The sequence below is a fragment of the Ranitomeya variabilis genome, chromosome 5, assembly GCF_051348905.1.
Source record: "Ranitomeya variabilis isolate aRanVar5 chromosome 5, aRanVar5.hap1, whole genome shotgun sequence".
Taxonomy (NCBI): Eukaryota; Metazoa; Chordata; class Amphibia; order Anura; family Dendrobatidae; genus Ranitomeya; species Ranitomeya variabilis.
Genome location: NC_135236.1, coordinates 562,780,866 through 562,804,925, shown reverse-complemented (window position 1 = coordinate 562,804,925; position 24,060 = coordinate 562,780,866). Strand labels below are relative to the sequence as shown.

The window sequence follows — 24,060 nt, the reverse complement described above, 5'->3', positions numbered from 1 at the left end:
AGCCAAAATAAACTCACGTGTTAAGACTCCCGTAGATACTGCTCCCGGTCCGGGCAGTGAAGACTTTGCTCAGCATGAGCTGGGGCGGAGAGCTGTACAGGACAAGAAGGAAAAGCGTCAACTGGCTGTAACGTACAACACATGGGCAGCGGTGTACTAGGCTACAGCCGAGCCACAGAACGGAGAAATATGACAATACTGAACACTTAAAAGGGTTGCCTCTTTACTCAACCGCTTTTCAGGCTCATAGAAGTAATGGAAGTAAGAAAATCCCCAGCATTCTAATAAAGTGGACAGGGTGTGCCAAGAGTGATGGCCGCTCTGGAGGACCTTGTGATCTACGAGGATCAATTAAGGCTGAAATGATCATTTGTGGGCCCTGCAGATATAATATAGGTTATAAATAATGGAAAACCATTTAGTAAACATTAGTATAGTAGATTTAGGGCTGTATACTATCCATAGTGTGATTTTTAGGTTCTACATCTTAATTACCAAGCTTAATAATCAATTCGAAAAAGTTTTCCCAGCCACTGCAATAGTTCCATAGATGCCACCCACCCCTCCCATCTGATAAAGTCACCTTCATTTTGGCGTTACTTTCACTCCCTGGCAAGAAAACTGGTTGTGTTCTCGCTCTTTACCCACATGTCTGGCAACAGTAGGCTTCCTATTACAAGCCCCAGGTTGCTTTACTGCACGCTGCTCGGTCACATGGCTGTCGGGGAACGATCTTTTAACTTCTTGCATCCTTTTTTTTCTTGAGCTTGTTCAAGACATAAGGATTGTCCGTTTTGCAAGTGTATTTTCAGTCTCCACTTGTATCAGTCAAAAGAAAAGAAGGGAATCTGTGTATGTGTGACCATGCCAAGAAGTCTGACTACAGTTTCTGGCATCTGCATTCTAGCATGAAATTAGGAAGGGATCTGTTTTTGTGTGACCATGCTAAGAAATTTAGCAAAGAATGTATCCAGCTCCTTAAAAATTGCTCATCATATTTCAGAAAAAATCTATTTTAAAAACTGCATGTTATCACAGAAGAGGCAATGCATTTCAAATGCACTGTGTTTCTTATCAAAGCTGGAATGCAGTGAGAGTTCGAATCGTGTTGCCACATCTGTAATAACATGGAATGTTTTAACTATTATTTCTAAATAAAATTAGCAATTTTTAAGACGCTGGATACATTCTTCGTTTATCTCTACAACTGGTCTTGTGGAATCCGCACTTCAATATGTGCAGAGCCCTGGTGAGCTGGTCTTTTTAACATGCAACACCTAATAAGAAGGGATATTTGACAGAAACTATTCAGATTTGTAAGTACTGTATATGGTTGTAGACACTTAATATCTATTGTTTAACATAAGAGATGACGTTTGTGGCTGGGTCTTGCATCGCTAAATCTCCATAGAAATATATGGCAGTATGCGGTGTTCACTTGACTAATGTTGCGGTTCCAATGCATACCTGCATGTGCTAGCCATTAAAGTAACTTTCCCTTTTTTTTTTTTTTTAAAGGAAAAAAAAAAACAAGGAGCACTAAAATCCCACATCCTAGATATCACTGAATGAAAATATTCCAGTTGCAAATCTATATTCATTACATATTGGGATGTGTTGAGAACAATAAAACAAAAATGATCAATGTAAATCAAAATTAATATTCCATGGAGGTCTGGATATGGAATGATACTCAAAATCAAAAGTGACAAATCTAATTACAGGCTGATCCAACTTCAGTGGAAATGCATCAAAACAAGGGAATGGTGCTCAATAGTGTGTGTGACCTCTATGTGCCTCTGTGACCTCCCTACAACACCTGGGCATGCTCCTCATGAGGCGGCAGATGGTCTCCTGAGGGATCTCCTCCCAGACCTGGACTAAAGCATCTGCCAACTCCTGGACAGTCTGTGGTGCAACGTGGCATCAATACAGCATCAATACCTTCATCATGCAGGAAGTGCTGACACACTTCAGCCACATGAGGTCTAACGCGGTCATGCATCAGAAAGAACACAGGGCCCAGTTCACCTGTGTATGGTCTCACAAAGAATCTGGGGATCTCATTCCAGTACCTAATGGCAGTCAGGGTACCTCTGGATAGCACATTGAGGGCTGTGCGGCCCTCCAAATAAATGCTTCCCCACACCAATTCTGACCCACTGCCATACCGGTCATTCTGGAGGATGTTGCAAACAGAAGAACGTTCTCCACGGCGTCTCCAGACTCTGTCACATATGGTAAGTGTGAACCTGCTCTCATTCATGAAGAGCACAGGGCGCCAATGTCGAATCTGCCAAGCTTGGTGTTCTCTGACAAATGACAATTGCCTTGCACAGTGTTGGGCTGTAAGCACAACACCCACTTGTGGACGTCAGGCCCTCATACCACCATCATTGAGTAGGTTTCTGACAGCTTGAGCAGACACATGAATGTTAGTGGCCTGCTGGAGGCCATTTTGCAGGGCTCTAGCACTGACTCCTTGCACAAATGGAGAAGGTATCGGTACTGCTGTTGGGTTGTTGCCCTCCTACGACCCCCTCCGTATCTCCTGGTGTACTAGTCTGTCTCCTGGCATCTGCTCCATGCTCTGGATACTTTGCTGACAGACATAGCTTCTTACCGCAGCGCGCATTAATATGCTTATCATGGATAAGCTGCACTACCCGAGCCACTTCTGTGGATTGTAGACACCGCCTCACGCTACTGTACCTCTAGAGGTGAGAGCAATGACAAAATGCAAAAGTGACAAAACACAGCAGCCAAAAAGAATGAGAACAGAGAAATGGTCTGTGGTCACCCCTTCAGAACCACTCCTTTATAGGGGTCTTACTATTTGCCTATCATTTCTACCTGTTGTCTGTTCAATTTGCACAACAGCAGGAGAAATTGATTCACAATCAGTGTTGGTTCATAACAGGACAGGTTGACTTCACAGAAGTGTAACTGACTTGGAGTTGTATTGTGTTGTTTAAAGGGAACTTGTCACCCCCAAAATCGACGGTGAGCTAAGTCCACCGGCATCAGGGGCTTACATACAGCATTCTGTAATGCTGTAGATAAGTCCCCGATGTATCCTGAAAGATGAGAGAAAGAAATTAGATTATACTCACTCAGGGGCGTTCCCGCTGCGGTCCAGTCCAATGGGTGTCGCAGTCCGGTCTAGCTCCTCCCATCTTCTTACGATGACGTCCTCTTCTTGTCTTCACACTGCGGCTCTGGCGCAGGCGTACTTTGTCAGCCCTGTTGAGGGCAGAGCAAAGTACTGCAGTGCGCAGGTGCCGGGAAAGGTCAGAGAGGCCCGGCGCCTGCGCACTGCAGTACTTTGCTCTGCCCTCAAAAGGGAAGGCAAAAGTATGCCTGTGCCAGAGCCGCAGCGTGAAGACAAGAAAAGGATGTCATCCTATGAAGATACCGCGACGCCCATCGGATCGGACTGCCCACCCAGGTGAGAATGCTGTAGATAAGCCCCTGATGCCAGTGGGCTTAGCTCACCTTCGATTTTGGGGGTGACAGGTTCCCTTTAAGTGTTCAATTTATTTTTTCAGCAATGTACATAGTTTACATACAAGAGGCGCACATTATATTTACATATAGTTAAAAAAAAAAAAAAAAAAGCTAAATGCAACAAAACAATTCACATTACAATTCTTTATGCAATTTGTTTAATTCAGATCTAGCAATATCTTAAGAGTAAATGAGCCAACGGCGGTTGTGATGGGGTGATATGCTATGTGGGTATCATTTCTGTGTATATTTATATTTTACTGATTATCATGGTGTTACTGTATCTTGTAGGATGAGTTGTTATTTGCCATCTGACATTCTCCCCACAGTTCTGTATTGTTATCTCTCCACAGGGTCAGTGAATAATGTTGTTTGCTAATATGCTAATGACATGTTGACCTAGCTTGTTGAAACAATGAGCCCCCGAGACCTTCCCCCTCCTGGCCTGTGAATGAGGGGGGAGACTTGTAAATATCAGGGAGGCTCATGAGACTCAGAGATCAGTCTGATGAGGAACCATGATGTGAAGAGCATATCAGAGAGAAAAAAGGGAATATGGACTGTTATCCTCTGTGCTGGATTGTTGGACTTTTACCCTGTTACTGAAATGCATTCGTGTTCTGGAATATTTTAACCTTTGTGTGATGGATCGTATATATGGACCTTTTGTGTTTTGCCTAAATAAAGGTCTTGGAATTGTTCACTATCCTCTTGCTCTGTTGATTGTGTGATACCGGAGAAGGAAAAAGTGACAGCATCCGTTTCAGTGGAATTCAATCACTTTCACTGCCGTTACAAAAAAATATGACAACATCGTAACAGTGAGGCCTTATTCAAATATCAGCTTTTGCTCATGTGTGATAAAAAAAAGAAGATTTTCAGCAATGTGCTGGATTCAATTCCATCTACTTTTGGTTAGTGTGTTCATTCCATCACTATGGCATTGGTTTCTCTCATATCTAATATATACCGGCAATTGCCAATCGGCTCTGTTACAGCTTCCAGCAATTGTGTCGCTATCCCAAAATCCACCGCGCCTGGAAGGCTAAGAACTGCGCCTCCACAAGTGCCAAAAACGGCACCACTATTCAGTCGGGCTAGCCGCTGATCTCCCGACGGTAGCCGCGGCTCAGTCAATGAGCGGTGCCGCGTGGCTTTGGCGGGGATTCAAATCCCGCACGGCACTGCTCATTGGCTCAGCTGGCGGGGCAGGGGATTTGAGTCCCGGCGCCGCTCAAAGACATGCAGCACCGCTCATTGGCTGAGCTGTCGCCGGCTGAGCCAATGAGCTGCGTGGGATTCGAATCCCCCGCCCGCTGAGCCAATGAGAGTTGCCACGCGGGATTTGAATACCCCGCCAAGCCACGCGGCACCGCTCATTGGCTGAGCGCCCCTGGCCTCAGCAAATGAGCGGCACGGGATTCAAAGCCCCAGCCAAAGCCGCGCGGCTCCGCTCATTGGCTGACCCACCCGCCGGCTGAGGTTTGGCGGGGGATTCAAATCCCATGCGGCACAGCTCATTGGCTCAGCCAGCGGGGCGGGGGATTTGAATCCCACGCTCAGCCAATGAGCGGTGCCGCGCGGCTTTGGAGGGGGATTTGAGTCCGGCACCGCTCAATGGCTGAGCGGCTGCCAGCTGAGCCAACGAGCGGCGTGGGATTTGAATCCCCCGCTGACTGAGCCAATGAGCGGTTCCGGGCGGGATTTGAATCCCCTGCCAAAGCCACGTGGCACCACTCATTGGCTGAGCTGCCCGCCGGCTGAGCAGGAATCAAATCCCCCGCCAAGGTGCACGGCCACGCAGCTTTAGCGGGGGATTCAAATCCCGCGCAGCACAGCGCCGGCGGGGGATTTGAATCCCGCGTGACACCGCTCATTGGCTCAGCCAGTGGGCGATTTGAATCCCGCGCCACTCATTGGCACAGCCGACGGCAGCTCAGCCAATGAGCGGTGCCACACGGGATTCAAATCCCCCGCCACGGCGCGCGGCACAGATCATTGGCTGAGCGACCCTGGCTGAGCCAATGAGTGGCGCGGGATTCAAATCCCCTGTCCCGTCGGCTGAGCCAATGAGCGGTGCTGCGCAGGATTTGAATCCCCCGCCAAAGCCGCGCGGCCAGGGGCAGCTCAGCCAATGAGCAGTGCCGAGCGCCTTGGTGGGGGATTTGAATCCCGCATGGTACCGCTCATTGGCTCAGCCAATGAGCGGTGCCACGTGGCTTTGGAGGGGGGATTCAAATCCCGCACAGCACCGCTCATTGGCTCAGTCAGCGGGGCGGGGGAATTGAATCCTGCGCCGCTCATTGCCTGAGCACTCCCGATGCAATAGCTTCAGGCCTATTTCTAGTTTAAAAATAAAGAAAAATATTCCAAGTTTTACCTACTCATAAAATGGACAGCATTTGGATGACATCTGTGTGCCGTTTGTTTTTCAAGGACCTATTGATTTTAACTTTTGATCTCTGAAATCTTTGTTCCTGTCCAAGATCTATTCAACTTTTTTGAAAATCAGATAACTTCCCCTAACAAAAATAACAGACACCCCTTCTTAATCATGTACTGGTTGAAAAAGCTGCCCATGACATATAGTTCAGGGGTTCTTTTTATTTGGGTCTTTCCCAAGAAAAATGTGTATTAATAGCAAAAAAACGTGGGACCAATGCATTTTAAATGGGTGCATTTAATAAATAGCCTTTTTTGCAGCTCTGCATAGTTTTTTTTTTTTTTTTTTTTTAATCATGGTTAAGCAATGCCCCCTTATTCAACAAGACATCTCTGCCATCTACACATTGCTTTGGTCTATAACTTAAAGGAAACCGGTCATTATAGTCATGCTGCCCAAACCAAGGTCAGCATGAAATCAGAGCCTGGATGTGCAACTACAGCCAAATATGTCTTTCTTTATAATGTTGTTGCATTAGAAAGAACATAATATAAACAGACGGCTGGAGACTTTGCTAGTCCGGCATGGCCACCAGCCAGCTTTTAACCCGTTCATGACCGTGGGCTTTTCCGTTTTTCCGTTTTCGTTTTTCACTCCCCTCCTTCCCAGAGCCATAACTTTTTTATTTTTCCAGCCAAGTCCGAAGAAAAAAGAAAGTGGCACAACTCCCCAGCAGAGGATACGAAGGGTGTATAAGGCACAGGAAAATCACAGACGTCTTACAGCGGAGGTGCTAGCGTGAGAAAAAACACACAATCTTGAGTAGCAAAATCAGAGAAAAGATAACGCAGCACTCACCAGCACCCAGGTCAGATGTCTTCTTTATTACGACATGAAAAGTTACAGCTTCACGGCACGGGGGAGTGACGAGGTGAGGAGCATGTGAGGCGGGACGACGGCCGTTTCACGCTGATAAGTAGCGCCTCTACGGGTCCATGTCCGAGAGGAAGTCACGCCGAGAGAAATAGGTAAGATACCCCTCCCCTACAGCGTAGCCTCCAATCGGACAATAGGAAAAGTGCTATGTGCATAAAGGGAAGATTAAAATCAAAGGAATCAGGCAGGATATATACAAACTACATTAGATGATGGACATATATAGAAAAATATATTATTTAGTAACACTTGATCAAAAGCCATATTGTTTTAAGTTATTTAAAAGAACCCTACCTGCAGGCATATAGTGCGAAAACCATGAGACCAATGTGACTAACTCCGGCTTAACCTGTCATTATAGATCCAAGGACAACATAATATAAATGAGAAGATATAACTAAACAACCTCAGTTCTCGTAGAATACAGTGCTAATGTTTTAAACTTTTTTTATCCTTTTTTTAACTTTTTTACAGCAACTATATTTAAAAGACTACAGGGGTATACAGAATTCCCAATCTACCCGCCATTCTGGTGAAGGGGTTAATAGAACCATACTATAAGAAAATGGACATATCTGTCCTATCATTAAAGCCAGCAGGGCCAGTGGCCCGAGTCCTCATAATCCACCTGGCTTCTTGTCGAAGTAGAATTTTTCCCAAGTCACCTCCTTGTGCAGTAGGAATAACCTTTTCTAACTTTATGTAGATAACGGACGAGTCCCTAGAGGACTACGGGTATGGAAGGAAATGTCCCACTTTAGCAGTGATGCGACGCTGAAAGCGGAATGGGAGCAAGTCATGTTACGGTGCTCCCAGGAGCTGCTCCTGCTGGTCCTGAAATCTAACATTAAAAACTATGATATAGTGAGTTCAGAAATCACTAAGACACAAGCCGAACTGCAGGGCAGATTGACCGAAAACCAATGGACTATGTTTAATAAAAAACTAGACGCAAAACTCATCCCCATACAGGCGGAGATTAAGCAGAAAAAAAGGGACAAATTTCTCCGTGACAAAAACGATTATGATTCTGGAACTGTTTTTACATGGAACAGAATAAATAAGGACAATCGGAGCTTTTTCAATTATGGAGGCAATTCCAGACCAAGAAAACGTAGTCTCAAAAAAAGACGCAACCAACCAAACAGAAAAGACTACTTGACAACGGAGTCTGACTACAGTTTGAGTGAAGGTCCAACCAGTAATCGTGAATCCACAGGAGAGCTAATACCAGAAATTCCAACAGCTGCATCACCCCCTTTAGGAGGAAGACACGGAGGGGCAAGCGGAAATCACGGCCCCTTCCAACAGCAGAAAAGGAAGTTTGTGTCCTGGAGACAGGAGCGTTATTAACTCTTTTTCCAGATGATTATGTACTTAATCTGACGCACCGTGTACTAAGTCCGGCTCAATTAGCCTTGTTATCTAAAGGGTTAAATTATTGCATTCCTAATGATTTTGACTTTGTTTCTTTTCAGATAGACTTATTTAAGGCTATTAGGAAGATACATCTTTATAAATTCTCTCTTACCAACTCCAGCAATCCTAACATCACGGAAGGGGAAAAACCCTGTACCGTAGGTCCTTTGGGGTTTATGGCAGGGACAGGAGAAGAGGTCCTGGCCGATTTTATCTAACCTGACAGACACAGAACCAGTTACTTTAATGAAGTCTAGTTCCCAAGTAATCACTCCCTTTATGGGAGGAGTTCCCTCCTCATATATGCCCCCTGCATCTCCAGGGAACACAATCGACTTATTTGAGACATTGGTTTTAAAAGATATAGAAGCCCTGATATACAAAAAGGCACCTCCTAACCTAACAGTTGAGGAAAAAAAGGCCCTCTCTGAAATATCTAGTTGGACCGATGTCATCGTACGCCCCGCCGACAAGGGGGGTAAGACTGTCCTATTACCCAGAGAAGCTTATTTATTAGAAGCAGATAGACAACTATCGGACACTAATACCTACGCCAAATTACCGGGAGATCCCACACAAAAATTCAAAAATAATCTTTGTAATTTCCTTAGAAAATCGGTGGAAAATGGAGTGTTGACACAAAAGAGAGCTGAAAAGCTATTCCCCAACTATACTACGAAACCTCACTGGTATTATTTACCGAAAATTCATAAATCTGTTGTTTGCCCCCCAGGCAGACCGATTGTATCTGGGATCGGGTCGCTCACTGAGCCCCTATCCCAATACATTGATTGGCTTTTACGTCCCTTGCTTAAAGACATCCCCTCGTACCTCAAAGATACGAATTCTTTTCTTAGACATATTCGAAATTTTGTCTGGCAGCCGGGGTTCTCCTTGGCGTCCATTGATGTGGTCAGCCTGTATACCAATATCCCCCAAACCCTGGGGGTAGATACCATCAGAAGAGTATTACATACAACTGCCAAAAGCCTTGAATACATTAATTTTGTGTGTGAAGGTTTGAGTTTTATACTCACACATAATGCCTTCACGTTTTTGGACAGTTGGTACAGGCAGACCACAGGGACTGCCATGGGGACCCCGGTTGCATGTACGTTCGCCAATTTATATATGGCGGCTTTTGAAGAGGATTACGTTTATTCTCATAAGAACAGTTTTCTAAAACACATCAAACTCTACATGAGGTACGTGGATGATGTAATTATAGTATGGGACGGTACTGAAAGTGAGTTTGCTATGTTCGTTGCTTATCTTAATGAGAGCAACACCATGGGCATGTCTTTCACACACAATTTTGGGGGTCAAACGATAGATTTCCTAGATGTTTCGATTCGGGTGGAGGAGGGAGAGATTTGTACCTCCATTTTCCGCAAACCCACTTCGGTGAACTCTCTCTTGCACTACAATAGCTACCATCCTAACCATGTAAAGAAATCTCTACCATATAGTCAGTTTTTCAGAGTACGGCGTCTCAATAATACACCGAGTGGTTTCCAGGCACAATCTAGGGAACTTTTTCAGAGATTCCGGGACAGAGGATACCCGGAGGACGTACTTGAATCTGCAGTGAAACGAGCTAATACTGAGATACAGCATAGTGACACATCCGCGGACACTTCCAAACAGAGGTTCACTTTCTGCTTCCAATACGGCCCTATGGATGACGCGATACGTTCCACCATTCGCCGACATTGGCACGTTTTGGAGAGGGATTGTGACCTCTCTAGTAAAGCTGCCTCAGGTCCTCTGATATCTAACAGGAGGAGCACCAGAGTTAGAGATGTGTTAGTACGCAATAGAGTTCTAAAAGATAAAAAAAGTACATGGTTGAATCAGACCGCCCCAAAAGGAAACTTTCGTTGTGGACAATGTCCGTTCTGTCAATACCATAGGACAGGACAAACCCTAGAAATTGGCCCTTGTATTCATCATGTCCATCATTTTATTTCCTGTAAAACGGAATACGTTGTCTACGTATTATTCTGCCCTTGTAAACGCTTCTACATAGGGAAAACTATACGTAAGTTATATATCAGATTCAGGGAACATTTCAAATCTATTTCCTCAGGTAAAGGAGTACCTAGGCTTATCAACCATGTCAGAGAATGCCATGGAGGAGATCCTACTGTTCTCACTTTTGCAGGGTTAGAAAAGGTTATTCCTACTGCACAAGGAGGTGACTTGGGAAAAATTCTACTTCGACAAGAAGCCAGGTGGATTATGAGGACTCGGGCCACTGGCCCTGCTGGCTTTAATGATAGGACAGATATGTCCATTTTCTTATAGTATGGTTCTATTAACCCCTTCACCAGAATGGCGGGTAGATTGGGAATTCTGTATACCCCTGTAGTCTTTTAAATATAGTTGCTGTAAAAAAGTTAAAAAAAGGATAAAAAAAGTTTAAAACATTAGCACTGTATTCTACGAGAACTGAGGTTGTTTAGTTATATCTTCTCATTTATATTATGTTGTCCTTGGATCTATAATGACAGGTTAAGCCGGAGTTAGTCACATTGGTCTCATGGTTTTCGCACTATATGCCTGCAGGTAGGGTTCTTTTAAATAACTTAAAACAATATGGCTTTTGATCAAGTGTTACTAAATAATATATTTTTCTATATATGTCCATCATCTAATGTAGTTTGTATATATCCTGCCTGATTCCTTTGATTTTAATCTTCCCTTTATGCACATAGCACTTTTCCTATTGTCCGATTGGAGGCTACGCTGTAGGGGAGGGGTATCTTACCTATTTCTCTCGGCGTGACTTCCTCTCGGACATGGACCCGTAGAGGCGCTACTTATCAGCGTGAAACGGCCGTCGTCCCGCCTCACATGCTCCTCACCTCGTCACTCCCCCGTGCCGTGAAGCTGTAACTTTTCATGTCGTAATAAAGAAGACATCTGACCTGGGTGCTGGTGAGTGCTGCGTTATCTTTTCTCTGATTTTGCTACTCATTTTTTATTTTTCCGTCAATTTGGCCATGTGAGGGCTTATTTTTTGCGGGACGAGTTGTACTTTTGAACGACATCATTGGTTTTACCATGTCGTGTACTAGAAAACGGGAAAAAAATTCCAAGTGCGGTGAAATTGCAAAAAAAGTGCAATCCCACACTTGTTTTTTGCTTGGCTTTTTTGCTAGGTTCACTAAATGCTAAAACTGACCTGCCATTATGATTCTCCAGGTCATTACGAGTTCATAGACACCTAGCATGACTAGTTTATTTTTACCTAAGTGGTGAAAAAAAATTCCAAACTTTGCTAAAAAAAAAAAAAAAAAAAAAAAAATTGCGCCATTTTCCGATACCCTCCATTTTTCATGATCTGGGGTCGGTTGAGGGCTTATTTTTTGCGTGCTGAGCTGGCGTTTTTAATGATACCATTTCGGTGCAGATACGTTCTTTTGATCGCCCGTTATTGCATTTTAATGCAATGTCGCGGCGACCAAAAAAACGTAATTCTGGCGTTTCGATTTTTTTTCTCATTACGCCGTTTAGCGATCAGGTTAATGCTTTTTTTTTATTGATAGATCGGGCGATTCTGAACGCGGCGATACCAAATATGTGTATGTTTGATTTTTTTTTTATTGATTTATTTTGATTGGGGCGGAAGGGGGGTGATTTAAACTTTTATGTTTTTTTTTATTTTTTTCACATTTTTTTTTACTTTTTTTTTTTCACTTTTGCCATGCTTCAATAGCCTCCATGGGAGGCTAGAAGCAGGCACAACCCGATCGGCTCTGCTATGTAGCAGCGATCATAAGATCGCTGCTACACAGCAGAATTGCAGGTGTGCTGTGAGCGCCGACCACAGGGAGGCGCTCACAGCTGCCGGCGATCTGTAACCATAGAGGTCTCAAGGACCTCTATGGTTACCATTCAGAAGCATCGCCGACCCCCGATCATGTGACGGGGGTCGGCGATGACGTCATATCCGGCCGCCCGGCCGGATGCGGTAGTTAAATTCCGCTGTCTGCGTTTGACAGCGGCATTTAACTAGTTAATAGGCGCGGGCAGATCGCGATTCTGCCCGCGCCTATTGCGGGCACATGTCAGCTGTTCAAAACAGCTGACATGTCCCGGCTTTGATGTGGGCTCACCGCGGAGCCCTGCATCAAAGCAGGGGACCTGACGTCGGACGTACTATCCCGTCCAACGTCAGGAAGGGGTTAACCAACCCCATTCCAGTTGACTGACAGATCTCTCTCACATGTACAGTACAGACCAAAAGTTTGGACACAACTTCTCATTTAAAGATTTTTCTGTATTTTCATGACTATGAAAATTGTACATTCACACTGAAGACATCAAAACTATGAATTAACACATGTGGAATTATAACAAAAAAGTGTGAAACAACTGAAATTATGTCTTATAATCTAGGTTCTTCAAAGTAGTTACCTTTTGCTTTGATGACTGCTTTGCACACTCTTGGCATTCTCTTGATGAGCTTCAAGAGGTAGTCACCGGGAATAGTTTTCTCTTCACAGGTGTGCCCTGTCAGGTTTAATAAGTGGGATTTCTTGCCTTATAAATGGGGTTGGGACCATCAGTTGTGTTGTGCAGAAGTCTGGTGGATACACAGCTGATAGTCCTACTGAATAGACTGTTAGAATTTGTATTATGGCAAGAAAAAAGCAGGAAAGGAAAGAAAAACGAGTGGCCATCATTACTTTAAGAAATGAAGGTCAGTCAGTCCAAAAATTGGGAAAACTTTGAAAGTGTCCCCAAGTGCAGTGGCAAAAACCATCAAGCGCTACAAAGAAACTGGCTCACACGAGGACCGCCCCAGGAAAGGAAGACCAAGAGTCACCTCTGCTTCTGAGGATAAGTTTATCAGAGTCACCAGCCTTAGAAATCGCAGGTTAACAGCAGCTCAGATTAGAGAACAGGTCAACGTCACACAGAGTTCTAGCAGCAGACATATCTCTACAACAACTGTTAAGAGGAGACTTTGTGAAGCAGGCCTTCATGGTAAAATATCTGCTAGGAAAGCACTGCTAAGGACAGGCAACAAGCAGAAGAGACTTGTTTGGGCTAAAGAACACAAGGAATGGACATTAGAACAGTGGAAATCTGTGCTTTGGTCTGATGAGTCCAAATTTGAGATCTTTGTTTCCAACCACCGTGTCTTTGTGCGACGCAGAAAAGGTGAACGGATGGACTCCACATGCCTGGTTCCCACCATGAAGCATGGAGGTGGTGTGATGGTGTGGGGGTGCTTTGCTGGTGACACTGTTGGGAATTTATTCAAAATTGAAGGCATACTGAACTAGCATGGCTACCACAGGATCTTGCAGTGGCATGCTATTCCATTCAGTTTGCGTTTAGTTGGACTATCATTTATTTTTCAACAGGACAATGATCCCAAACACACCCCCAGGCTGTGTAAGGGCTATTTGACCAAGAAGGAGAGTGATGGGGTGCTGCGCCAGATGACCTGGCCTCCACAGTCACCAGACCTGAACCCAATCGAGATGGTGTGGGGTGAGCTGGACCGCAGAGTGAAGGCAAAAGGGCCAACAAGTGCTAAGCATCTCTGGGAACTCCTTCAAGATTGTTGGAAGACCATTCTCGTTGACTACCTCTTGAAGCTCATCAAGAAAATGCCAAGAATGTGAAAAGCAGTCATCAAAGCAAAAGGTGGCTACTTTGAAGAACCTAGAATATAAGACATAACAAAAAAGTGTGAAACAACTGAAATTAAGTATATAATTCCACATGTGTTAATTCATAGTTTTCATGCCTTCAGTGTGAATGTACAATTTTCATAGTCATGAAAATACAGAAAAATCTTTAAATGAGATGGCGTGTCCAAACTTTTGGTCTGTACTGTACATGCAAAAAGCTTGAAGGCCAAAAGCTTGCCAAACAGGGTAGCATGGCTTAACCAATACGGAAAACAGCACAGAAATACAGAAAAAGATAGTACACAGAGTACGGACCAGACAATGTATGTGGAAAAGTGACAATTTAATTGAGACTCACCGTATTTGGTGAATTTTCAGAGTGGAGCCTTTGTAGCTCATAGCCACTGACCCAAACATCATTTCTCCAAGCATATTGGCATCTGCGGAACAACGAGGACTCTGCCAAACAAATCAAGAAGTAGTTAAACCTATTGCACCTGTCAATCATTGATGATGGGGTAAGGGCTACGGCATGTTCTGACTGCTGATCTGCATTAACCCAATCAAATGGCTAATTCAGTAACAGAATACCAACCTCAGATAACACTCAATGTCTCCACTTGACAAAAAACCAACCTAGAGAGATACTTGAGCTAAAAACACCAAATTTCATATAATAATTGTGTTTGTCATAAGACTTGCAAACCCGCAATAGGTCTCACTAGCCTAATGTTTGCCCATGGAGCGGACAACAGCTTTTAAGCAGAGTTAAGGTGTCAGGTCAGTTCATGGTATCTCCGAACATGACAGGAGGCAATGGCCAGACTAATGAGAAGAGTAATCAGTCACCATCTTATACAGTGTCTTGTGAAAGTATTAGGCTCCCTGGAACTTATCAACCTTTTCTCACATATCAGGCTTCAAACAAAGATACCAAATGTAAATTTTTGGTGAAGAATCAACAACAAGTGGATCACAATTGTGAAGTTGAACGAAATGTATTTGCCATTTAAAATTTTTGTGGAAAATCAAATACTGAAAAGTGGGGCGTACAATATTATTCGGCCCCTTTAACTTAATACTTTGTTGCGCCACCTTTTGCTGCGATTACAGCTGCAAGTCACTTGGGGTATGTCTCTATCAGTTTTGTACATCGAGAGACTGAAATTCTTGCCCATTCTTCCTTGACAAACAGCTCAAGCTCAGTGAGGTTTGATGGAGATCGTTTGCGAACAGCAGTTTTCAGCTCTTTCCACAGATTCTCGGATTGAGGTCTGGACTTTGACTTGGCCATTCTAACACCTGGATACGTTTATTTGTGAACCATTCCATTGTAGATTTTGCTTTATGTTTGGGATCATTGTCTTGTTGGAAAACAAATCTCCGTCCCAGTCTCAGGTCTTTTGCAAAGTCCAACAGGTTTTCTTCAAGAATGGTCCTGTATTTGGCTCCATCCATCTTCCCATCAATTTTAACCATCTTCCCTGTCCCTGCAGAAGAAAAGCAGGCCCAAACCATGATGCTGCCAACACCATGTTTGACAGTGGGGATGGTGTGTTCAGGGTGATGAGCTGTGTTGCCTTTACGCTAAACATATCGTTTGGCATTGTTGCCAAAAAGTTCGATTTTGGCTTCATCTGACCAGAGCACCTTCTTCCACATGTTTGGTGTGTCTCTCAGGGGGCTTGTTGCAAACTTTAAACAATACTTTTTATGGATTGTTTGAGAAATGGCTTTCTTCTTGCCACTCTTCCAACAATAAAGGCCAGATTTGTGCAGTGTATGACTGATTATTGTCCCATGGACAGACTGTCCCACCTCAGCTGTAGATCTCTGCAGTTCATCCAGAGTGATCATGGGCCTCTTGGCTGCATCTCTGATCAGTCTTCTCCTTGTTTGAGATGAAAGTTTAGAGAGACGGCTGGGTCTTGATAGATTTGCAGTGGTATGATACTCCTTCCATTTCAATATGATCGCTTGCACAGTGCTCCTTGGGATGTTTAAAGTTTTGGAAATTATTTTGTATCCAAATCCGGTTTTAACCTTCACCACAACAGTATCACGGACCTGCCTGTTGTGCTCCTTGGTTTCATGATGCTCTCTGTGCTTCAAACAGAACCCCGAGACTATTACAGAGCAGGTGCATTTATACGGAGACTTTATTACACACAGGTGGATTATATTTATCATCATTAGGCATTTAGGACAACATTGGATCATTCAGAGATCCACAATGAACTTTTGGAGCGAGTTTGCTGCACTGAAAGTAAAGGGGTCGAATAATATTGCACGCCCCACTTTTCAGTTTTTTAATTTCCACAAAAATTTTAAATGACCAATAAATTTCGTTCAACTTCACAACTGTGTTCCACTTGTTGTTGATTCTTCACCAAAATTTACATTTGGTATCTTTATGTTTGAAGCATGATATGTGGGAAAAGGTTGAAAATTTCCAGGGGGCCGAATACTTTCGCAAGGCACTGTATGTAATAGCTGAAACTATTCCAGACAAAAAAAGAAATCCCCAGGGCAAGAACAAAATGACGTTATACAGGCAGAGTACCACTGTGGTATGCAGATCGCCATTCACATACCATAACTGGCGTTAACATGTAACCCATCCTAGGGTGGTGGTCTGGGGGACTGATGATTACTGCATTACACAGACATCAAGCTGAAGCCAAAATGAGCAGGGAATCAAGTATCGTTTCTAGAAAATGTCACATATATAGGTGATAAAGTACATGTCACTACACAGATATTCTTATTAGCAGCGTGCTGTAAGTAGGCTACAGATCACCCACAAAATACGGCATGGTCTGCTGCTTCATAGAAATGGAACTTGTGCTCTACATACTATTAAAATTAAAAGAACGATGAATAACTTAGTTTTAGATTGCATATTTTATTCCATAGGAGTCATTTATTGTTACTTTTTAGGGTATATTCACATGTAGCATATTAGCTGGCAACTGCAAACCAATTCCATTTATTTACATGGGTTGTTTCTGCAGGACGTGCATAGGTTCTTACAAGAGACATCCAGATAATCTGCTACATGAGAATATTCCCTTCAAATCTAATTCTCCCTAGAAGTATGTGCATGCTTTATGTATTTGCTGCAGACATTTCTGCATCAAAAACATGTATCCTGGCAAAAATCAAAACCCTGCATAAAAAAATTGCACTTTTTTCATGACACACACACACACACACACACACACACACACACACACACTCCTTTCATAGAATGGGTGAAAAACACTTTAAAAATGCAGAAAGTATTAACATTCTACAGATCTGCATGGAAAAATAAGCATAATGTGCATTGTTACATGTGAACATACCCTTCATCTACCATTGTCAGGAGATATATCACACTCTGGATTTAATTGTACAGACTGAATGTTCTAAGGCTATTGGCTCAAAAGGAGATACAGTTAAGGTACCTTCACACTAAACGACTTTGCAACGATAACGACAGCGATCCGTGACGTTGCAGCATCCTGGATAGCGATATCGTTGTGTTTGACACGCAGCAGCGATCTGGATCCTGCTGTGATATCGCTGGTCGTTGCTGAAAGTTCAGAACTTTATTTGGTCGTCAGATCGGCGTGTATCGTCGTGTTTGACAGCAAAAGCAACGATGCCAGCAATGTTTTACAATGGTAACCAGGGTAAATATCGGGTTACTAAGCGCAGGGCCGCGCTTAGTAACCCGATGATGTTTACCCTGGTTACCATTGTAAATGTAAAAAAAACAAAACAGTACATACTCACCTTCTGATGTCCGTCAGGTCCCTGGCCGTCTGCTTCCCGCACTGACTGTGAGCGCCGGCCGGCCGTAAAGCACAGCACAGCGGTGACGTCACCGCTGTGCTCTGCTTTTACTTTGCGGCCGGCCGGCGCTCACAGTCAGTGCGGGAAGCAGACGGCCAGGGACCTGACGGACATCAGAAGGTGAGTATGTACTGTTTTTTTTTTACATTTACAATGGTAACCAGGGTAAACATCGGGTTACTAAGCGCGGCCCTGCGCTTAGTAACCCGATGTTTACCCTGGATACCCGGGGACCGGCATCGTTAGTCGCTGGAGAGCTGTCTCTGTGACAGCTCTCCAGCGACCACACAGCGACGCTGCAGCGATCGGCATCGTTGTCGATATCGCTGCAGCGTCGCTTAATGTGACGGTACCTTTAAGTCCAGAAATATTTGGTTAGTGACACATGATTTGTCATTTTAGCTTTTTACCAAACATATTCAAGATATAGTTATCTAATCAATATGGATTTAAAGTGAAGACTGAGCTTTAATTTGAGGGTATTCACATCCTAATTGGATTAAGTGTTTAGGAATTTCAGCTCTTTAATATTTAGCTGCTTCTTTTTAAAGCCATGTTCACACTTCAGTATTTTACATCAGTATTTGTAAGCCAAAAATAGGAGTGGAATAATCAGAGGAAAGTACAATAGAAACATGTCCCCACTTCAGCTTTTTCACCCACTCCTGGTTTTGGCTTACAAATACTGATGTAAAATACTGAACATGTGAACGTGACCTAAAGAGAACAAAAATAATTGGACAAAAATCTCAAAAGCTCTAAAATGGGCTGCATGGGCGATTCTCTCGTTAATCCATCATCAATTAAGCAGGTAAAAGATCTTAAGCGGATATCAGGTGTGGCATTTGCATTTGCAAAAAAGGTTACTGTGAACACTAGTGTTGAGCGATACCGTCCGATACTTGAAAGTATCGGTATCGGAAAGTATCGGCCGATACTGGCAAAGTATCGGATCTAATCCGATACCGATACCCGATACCAATACAAGTCTATGGGACACCAAGTATCGGACGGTATCCTGTATGGTTCCCAGGGTCTGAAGGAGAGGAAACTCTCCTTCAGGCCCTGGGATCCATATCAATGTGTAAAAGAAAGAATTAAAATAAAAAATAGGGATATACTCACCCTCCGACGCAGCCTGGACTTTACCGCCGTAACCGGGAGCCGTTGTACCTAAGAATGCGCGCTTGAAGGGCCTTAGATGACGTCACGGCGCTCTGATTGGTCCGTAGCGGTCGCGTGACCGCTACGCGACCAATCACAAAGCCGTGACGTCACCCAAGGTCTTTCAAGCGCTTGAAATACCTTAGAAGACGTCCGCAGCTTCTGATTGGTCGCGTAGCGGTCGCGTGACCGCTACGCGACCAATCACAAAGCAGTGACGTCACCTAAGGTCTTTCAAGCGCTTGAAGGACCTTAGGTGACGTCACTGCTTTGTGATTGGTCGCGTAGCGGTCACGCGACCGCTACGGACCAATCAGAGCGCCGTGACGTCATCTAAGGCCCTTCAAGCGCACATTTTTAGGTACAACGGCTCCCGGTTACGGCGGTAAAGTCCAGGCTGCGTCGGAGAGGTGAGTATATCCCAATTTTTTATTTTAATTCTTTCTTTTACACATTGATATTAATCCCGATACCGATTCCCGATACCACAAAAGTATCGGATCTCGGTATCAGAATGCTCAACACTAGTGAACACACAACATGCGGTCAAAGGAGATCTCAATGGAACAGAAACAGCCCATCATTAAGCTAAAAGCTAAGAAAAAAAAATAAGAGGAAATCCATCAGAGAGAGATAGCAAAAATGCAAAAATATTAGAATTGACCAAGTCAACAGCTTGGTACATTCAAAGAAAGAAAGAAAAGAGGGGGGGAGGGCACTAGTGAGCTTGGGAATTCAAAAAGGCCTAGACATACATGGAAGACAACACTAAGTAGATGATTACAGAATCATTTCCATGGTGAAGAAAAACCCCTTTGCAACATATACCTAAGTGGAGAACATGCTCCAGAAAGTAAATAAGTAGGTGTTTCACTAACCAAATCTACCATAAAGAGAAGACTTCTTGAGAGCAAATACATAGAGTTCACCACAAGGTGCAAACCAGTAATTAGCCTTAAAACTAGAAAGGTCACATCAGATTTTGCCAAAAAAATCTAAAGAAACCAGCCCAGTTCTGGAAAAGCATTCTTTTGACATATAAAACTAAGATCAACCTGTACCAGAATGATGGGAAGAAGAAATTACGGAGAAGGCTTGGAACGGCTCATGATCCAAGGCACACCACCTGTAAAACACGGTGGAGGCAATGTGATGGCATGGCTTCCAATGGCACTGGGTCACTAGTGTTTATTGATGATGTGACTGACGACAGGAGCAGCTGGATAAATTGTGAAGTGTACAGGACTATGCTTTCTGCCCAGATTCAACCAAATGTAGCAAGGTTGTTGGAAGGCGCCTCACAGCACAGATGTTCAATAACCCAAGACATACTGTGAAAGTAACCTATGAGTTTTTAGGGTAAAGAAGTGGAATATTCTGCAATGGCAGTCACCAGATCTCAGCCCCATCAAGCATGCATTTCACTTGCTTAAGACAAAACTTAAGGCAGAAATACCCACAAACAACTGAAGTCAGCTAAAGCAAAGGGCTGACAAAAAGCATCTTTAAGAAGGAAACCCAGCGGTTAGGGACATCCATGACTTCCAGACTTCAGACAGCCATTACCTGCAAAGGATTCTCTACAAAGTATTAAAAATTAACATTTATTTATGGTTAAGTTAATTTGTCCAATTACTTTTGAGCTTCTGAATTGAGAAGGCTTTGTAGAAACATGGTCCCAGTTTCACAGATTTTTGTTCAACCCTTTCATGTTTAATTAAAGTCTACACTTCAATTGAATCTCAGTTATTCATTTTACATAAAAAATAGCTGCATGCAGAACCCAAATCACAAGGATTCGGTCACTGCCCAAATATTTCTGTGACTAGCTGTATATGCTGATGGCCCTTGACCCACACCCCTCCAAATGGGTAGTGATGACCTATATTACAGATATAAATATTTAAAGTGTAATCCCACAAACACAAGTTCTGATCTATGGATGATTAGTGATAACTGGTGGTTTGTCTGGCCACTGGGATGGTATTATGGAGTAGTCTGTGTGAATGGAATGGTAATCCGCATGTTACTTGTATGGGAACAATAGTGCCTATCCAAAACCACTCTTCCCACACAATAAGTGGAGTGGCAGTCACGCATGCTCACCGCCATTCATATAATAAATTGGGCACGGGATACATGTATCACCAAATCTATGGATAGCCCCTTTTACTCCTAGAGAGCATTTTATTACTATATAAATTTATCATATTTAAATTTTAGAGTTTTTTTTTACGCCCGCACTCATTGTCACAATCTAATTTGTTGTAGTTTTTTATTTCTTATGTCCTCATTTGATTTGCTTTTCTACTTTCCAAATGAAAAATGGAATTGCAGCCAGAGTCAGGAAGAGCAGCTGCTGATAAAGAGACGATCAGATCAGTAGGATAAGAGAATCTAGAGCTGTAATGTACATGACAGGCCAAGTGCACGCTACATACAGCACTACAAAGAGGTGCGCGGAGCTCACAGCACTATTCCGGGGAGGCCAAGTGCACGCTACATGCAGCACTACAAAGAGGTGGGGGAGCTCACAGCACTATTCCGGAGAGGCCAAGTGCACGCTACATACAGCACTACAAAGAGGTGCGCGGAGCTCACAGCACTATTCCGGGGAGGCCAAGTGCATGCTACATACAGCACTACAAAGAGGTGCGCGGAGCTCACAGCACTATTCTGGGGAGGCCAAGTGCACGCTACATACAGCGCTACAAAGAGGTGCGCGGAGCTCACAGCACTATTCCGGGGAGGCCAAGTGCACGCTACATACAGCACTACAAAGAGGTGCGCGGGCTCACAGCACTATTCCAGGGAGGCCAAGTGCACACTACATACAGCACTACAAAGAGGTGTGCGGGCTCACAGCACTATTCTGGGGAGGCCAAGTGCACGCTACATACAGCACTACAAAGAGGTGCGTGGGCTCACAGCACTATTCTGGGGAGGCCAAGTGCACGCTACATACAGCGCTACAAAGAGGTGCGCAGGCTCACAGCACTATTCTGGGGAGGCCAAGTGCACACTACATACAGCACTACAAAGAGGTGCGCGGAGCTCACAGCACTATTCTGGGAGGCCAAGTGCACGCTACATACAGCGCTACAAAGAGGTGCGCGGGCTCACAGCACTATTCTGGGGAGGCCAAGTGCACGCTACATACAGCACTACAAAGAGGTGCGCGGGCTCACAGTATTCTGGGGAGGCCAAGTGCACGCTACATACAGCACTACAAAGAGGTGCGCAGAGCTCACAGCACTATTCTGGGGAGGCCAAGTGCACGCTACATACAGCACTACAAAGAGGTGGGGGAGCTCACAGTATTCTGGGGAGGCCAAGTGCACGCTACATACAGCACTACAAAGAGGTGCGCAGACCTCACAGCACTATTCTGGGGAGGCCAAGTGCACGCTACATACAGCACTACAAAGAGGTGGGGGAGCTCACAGCACTATTCCGGGGAGGCCAAGTGCACGCTACATAAAGCACTACAAAGAGGTGGGGGAGCTCACAGCACTATTCTGGGGAGGCCAAGTGCACGCTACATACAGCACTACAAAGAGGTGGGGGAGCTCACAGTATTCTGGGGAGGCCAAGTGCACGCTACATACAGCACTACAAAGAGGTGCGCAGAGCTCACAGCACTATTCCGGGGAGGCCAAGTGCACGCTACATACAGCACTACAAAGAGGTGGGGGAGCTCACAGCACTATTCTGGGGAGGCCAAGTGCACGCTACATACAGCACTACAAAGAGGTGGGGGAGCTCACAGTATTCTGGGGAGGCCAAGTGCACGCTACATACAGCACTACAAAGAGGTGGGGGAGCTCACAGCACTATTCTGGGGAGGCCAAGTGCACGCTACATACAGCACTACAAAGAGGTGGGGGAGCTCACAGCACTATTCTGGGGAGGCCAAGTGCACACTACATACAGCACTACAAAGAGGTGGGGGAGCTCACAGCACTATTCTGGGGAGGCCAAGTGCACGCTACATACAGCACTACAAAGAGGTGGGGGAGCTCACAGCACTATTCTGGGGAGGCCAAGTGCACGCTACATACAGCGCTACAAAGAGGTGGGGGAGCTCACAGCACTATTCTGGGGAGGCCAAGTGCACGCTACATACAGCACTACAAAGAGGTGGGGGAGCTCACAGTATTCTGGGGAGGCCAAGTGCACGCTACATACAGCGCTACAAAGAGGTGGGGGAGCTCACAGCACTATTCTGGGGAGGCCAAGTGCACGCTACATACAGTGCTACAAAGAGGTGGGGGAGCTCACAGCACTATTCTGGGGAGGCCAAGTGCACGCTACATACAGCACTACAAAGAGGTGGGGGAGCTCACAGTATTCTGGGGAGGCCAAGTGCACGCTACATACAGCACTACAAAGAGGTGGGGGAGCTCACAGCACTATTCTGGGGAGGCTGTAACCAGAAACTCGGGATTTGTGCAAGTTCACTTGACAGGAAGAATATTTATCTGTGTCAGATGACTGCCTTCTCCGCAGCCAAAACCCCTTCTCTTATGTAAAATGAAACTCCAGCCAAGAGAGGAGATCCCAGACCAAGAGCCTGAGGAACAAATCAGCACTCAAGTCACATGGCTCTGTCATTTTTAACTCTTTTTCGTACTGGGGAGGGAGAAAATACCGATCATACTTGAGGAGACTAATCCAGTCAGCACTTCGCGCATGGTAAAACTGACACAAATGATCACTAGGATTCAAAGGGACACAAATAAAAAATATAAAAAAATGCATACATTATGGTATAATATAAAGTGAAAGGCAAATATTAAGAAATATACAGTGACGATAGAATATCCAGCATGTAGTTCACAGATTTAAGGACTTTAATCTGAAGCCATTTGCAAGTGGCTCTGGAGCAGGTGCTTTTCTGTACATCTCCATTACTTTAATCCATATGGTCTTGCAGTATGTGCCAGGATAGCTCATCAGCTCTATTAGCACCATGGAGGCAAGCCCAATACAGAGCACATCACTTCTAATTCCACCAACTGACGCCAATACAAGAGTGACATCTGCCATGTTATGGAAGTACCCATCAAGCTTGGGTATGAAAATCTGATCCCAAGAACCATGTGGATCTTTACAGTATCATATGGATCAAAATTTCAGAATCAAAATCAATACATATAA

The 24,060-nt window shown here is 44.4% G+C and overlaps 1 protein-coding gene across 2 annotated transcripts in view; it reads right to left on the bottom strand.

Annotated features, from left to right (window-relative positions):
- Positions 1-24,060, bottom strand: part of FNIP1 (folliculin interacting protein 1) — a 159,319-nt gene that overhangs the window by 42,256 nt on the left and 93,003 nt on the right. For both annotated transcript variants that reach the window (XM_077265971.1, XM_077265972.1), the window contains exons 4-5: positions 14,255-14,355; positions 18-92 (exon numbers count right to left, since the gene is read on the bottom strand). In XM_077265971.1, coding sequence (XP_077122086.1) covers positions 18-92; positions 14,255-14,355 — 176 coding nt within the window. The remainder of the gene's footprint in view (positions 1-17; positions 93-14,254; positions 14,356-24,060) is intronic.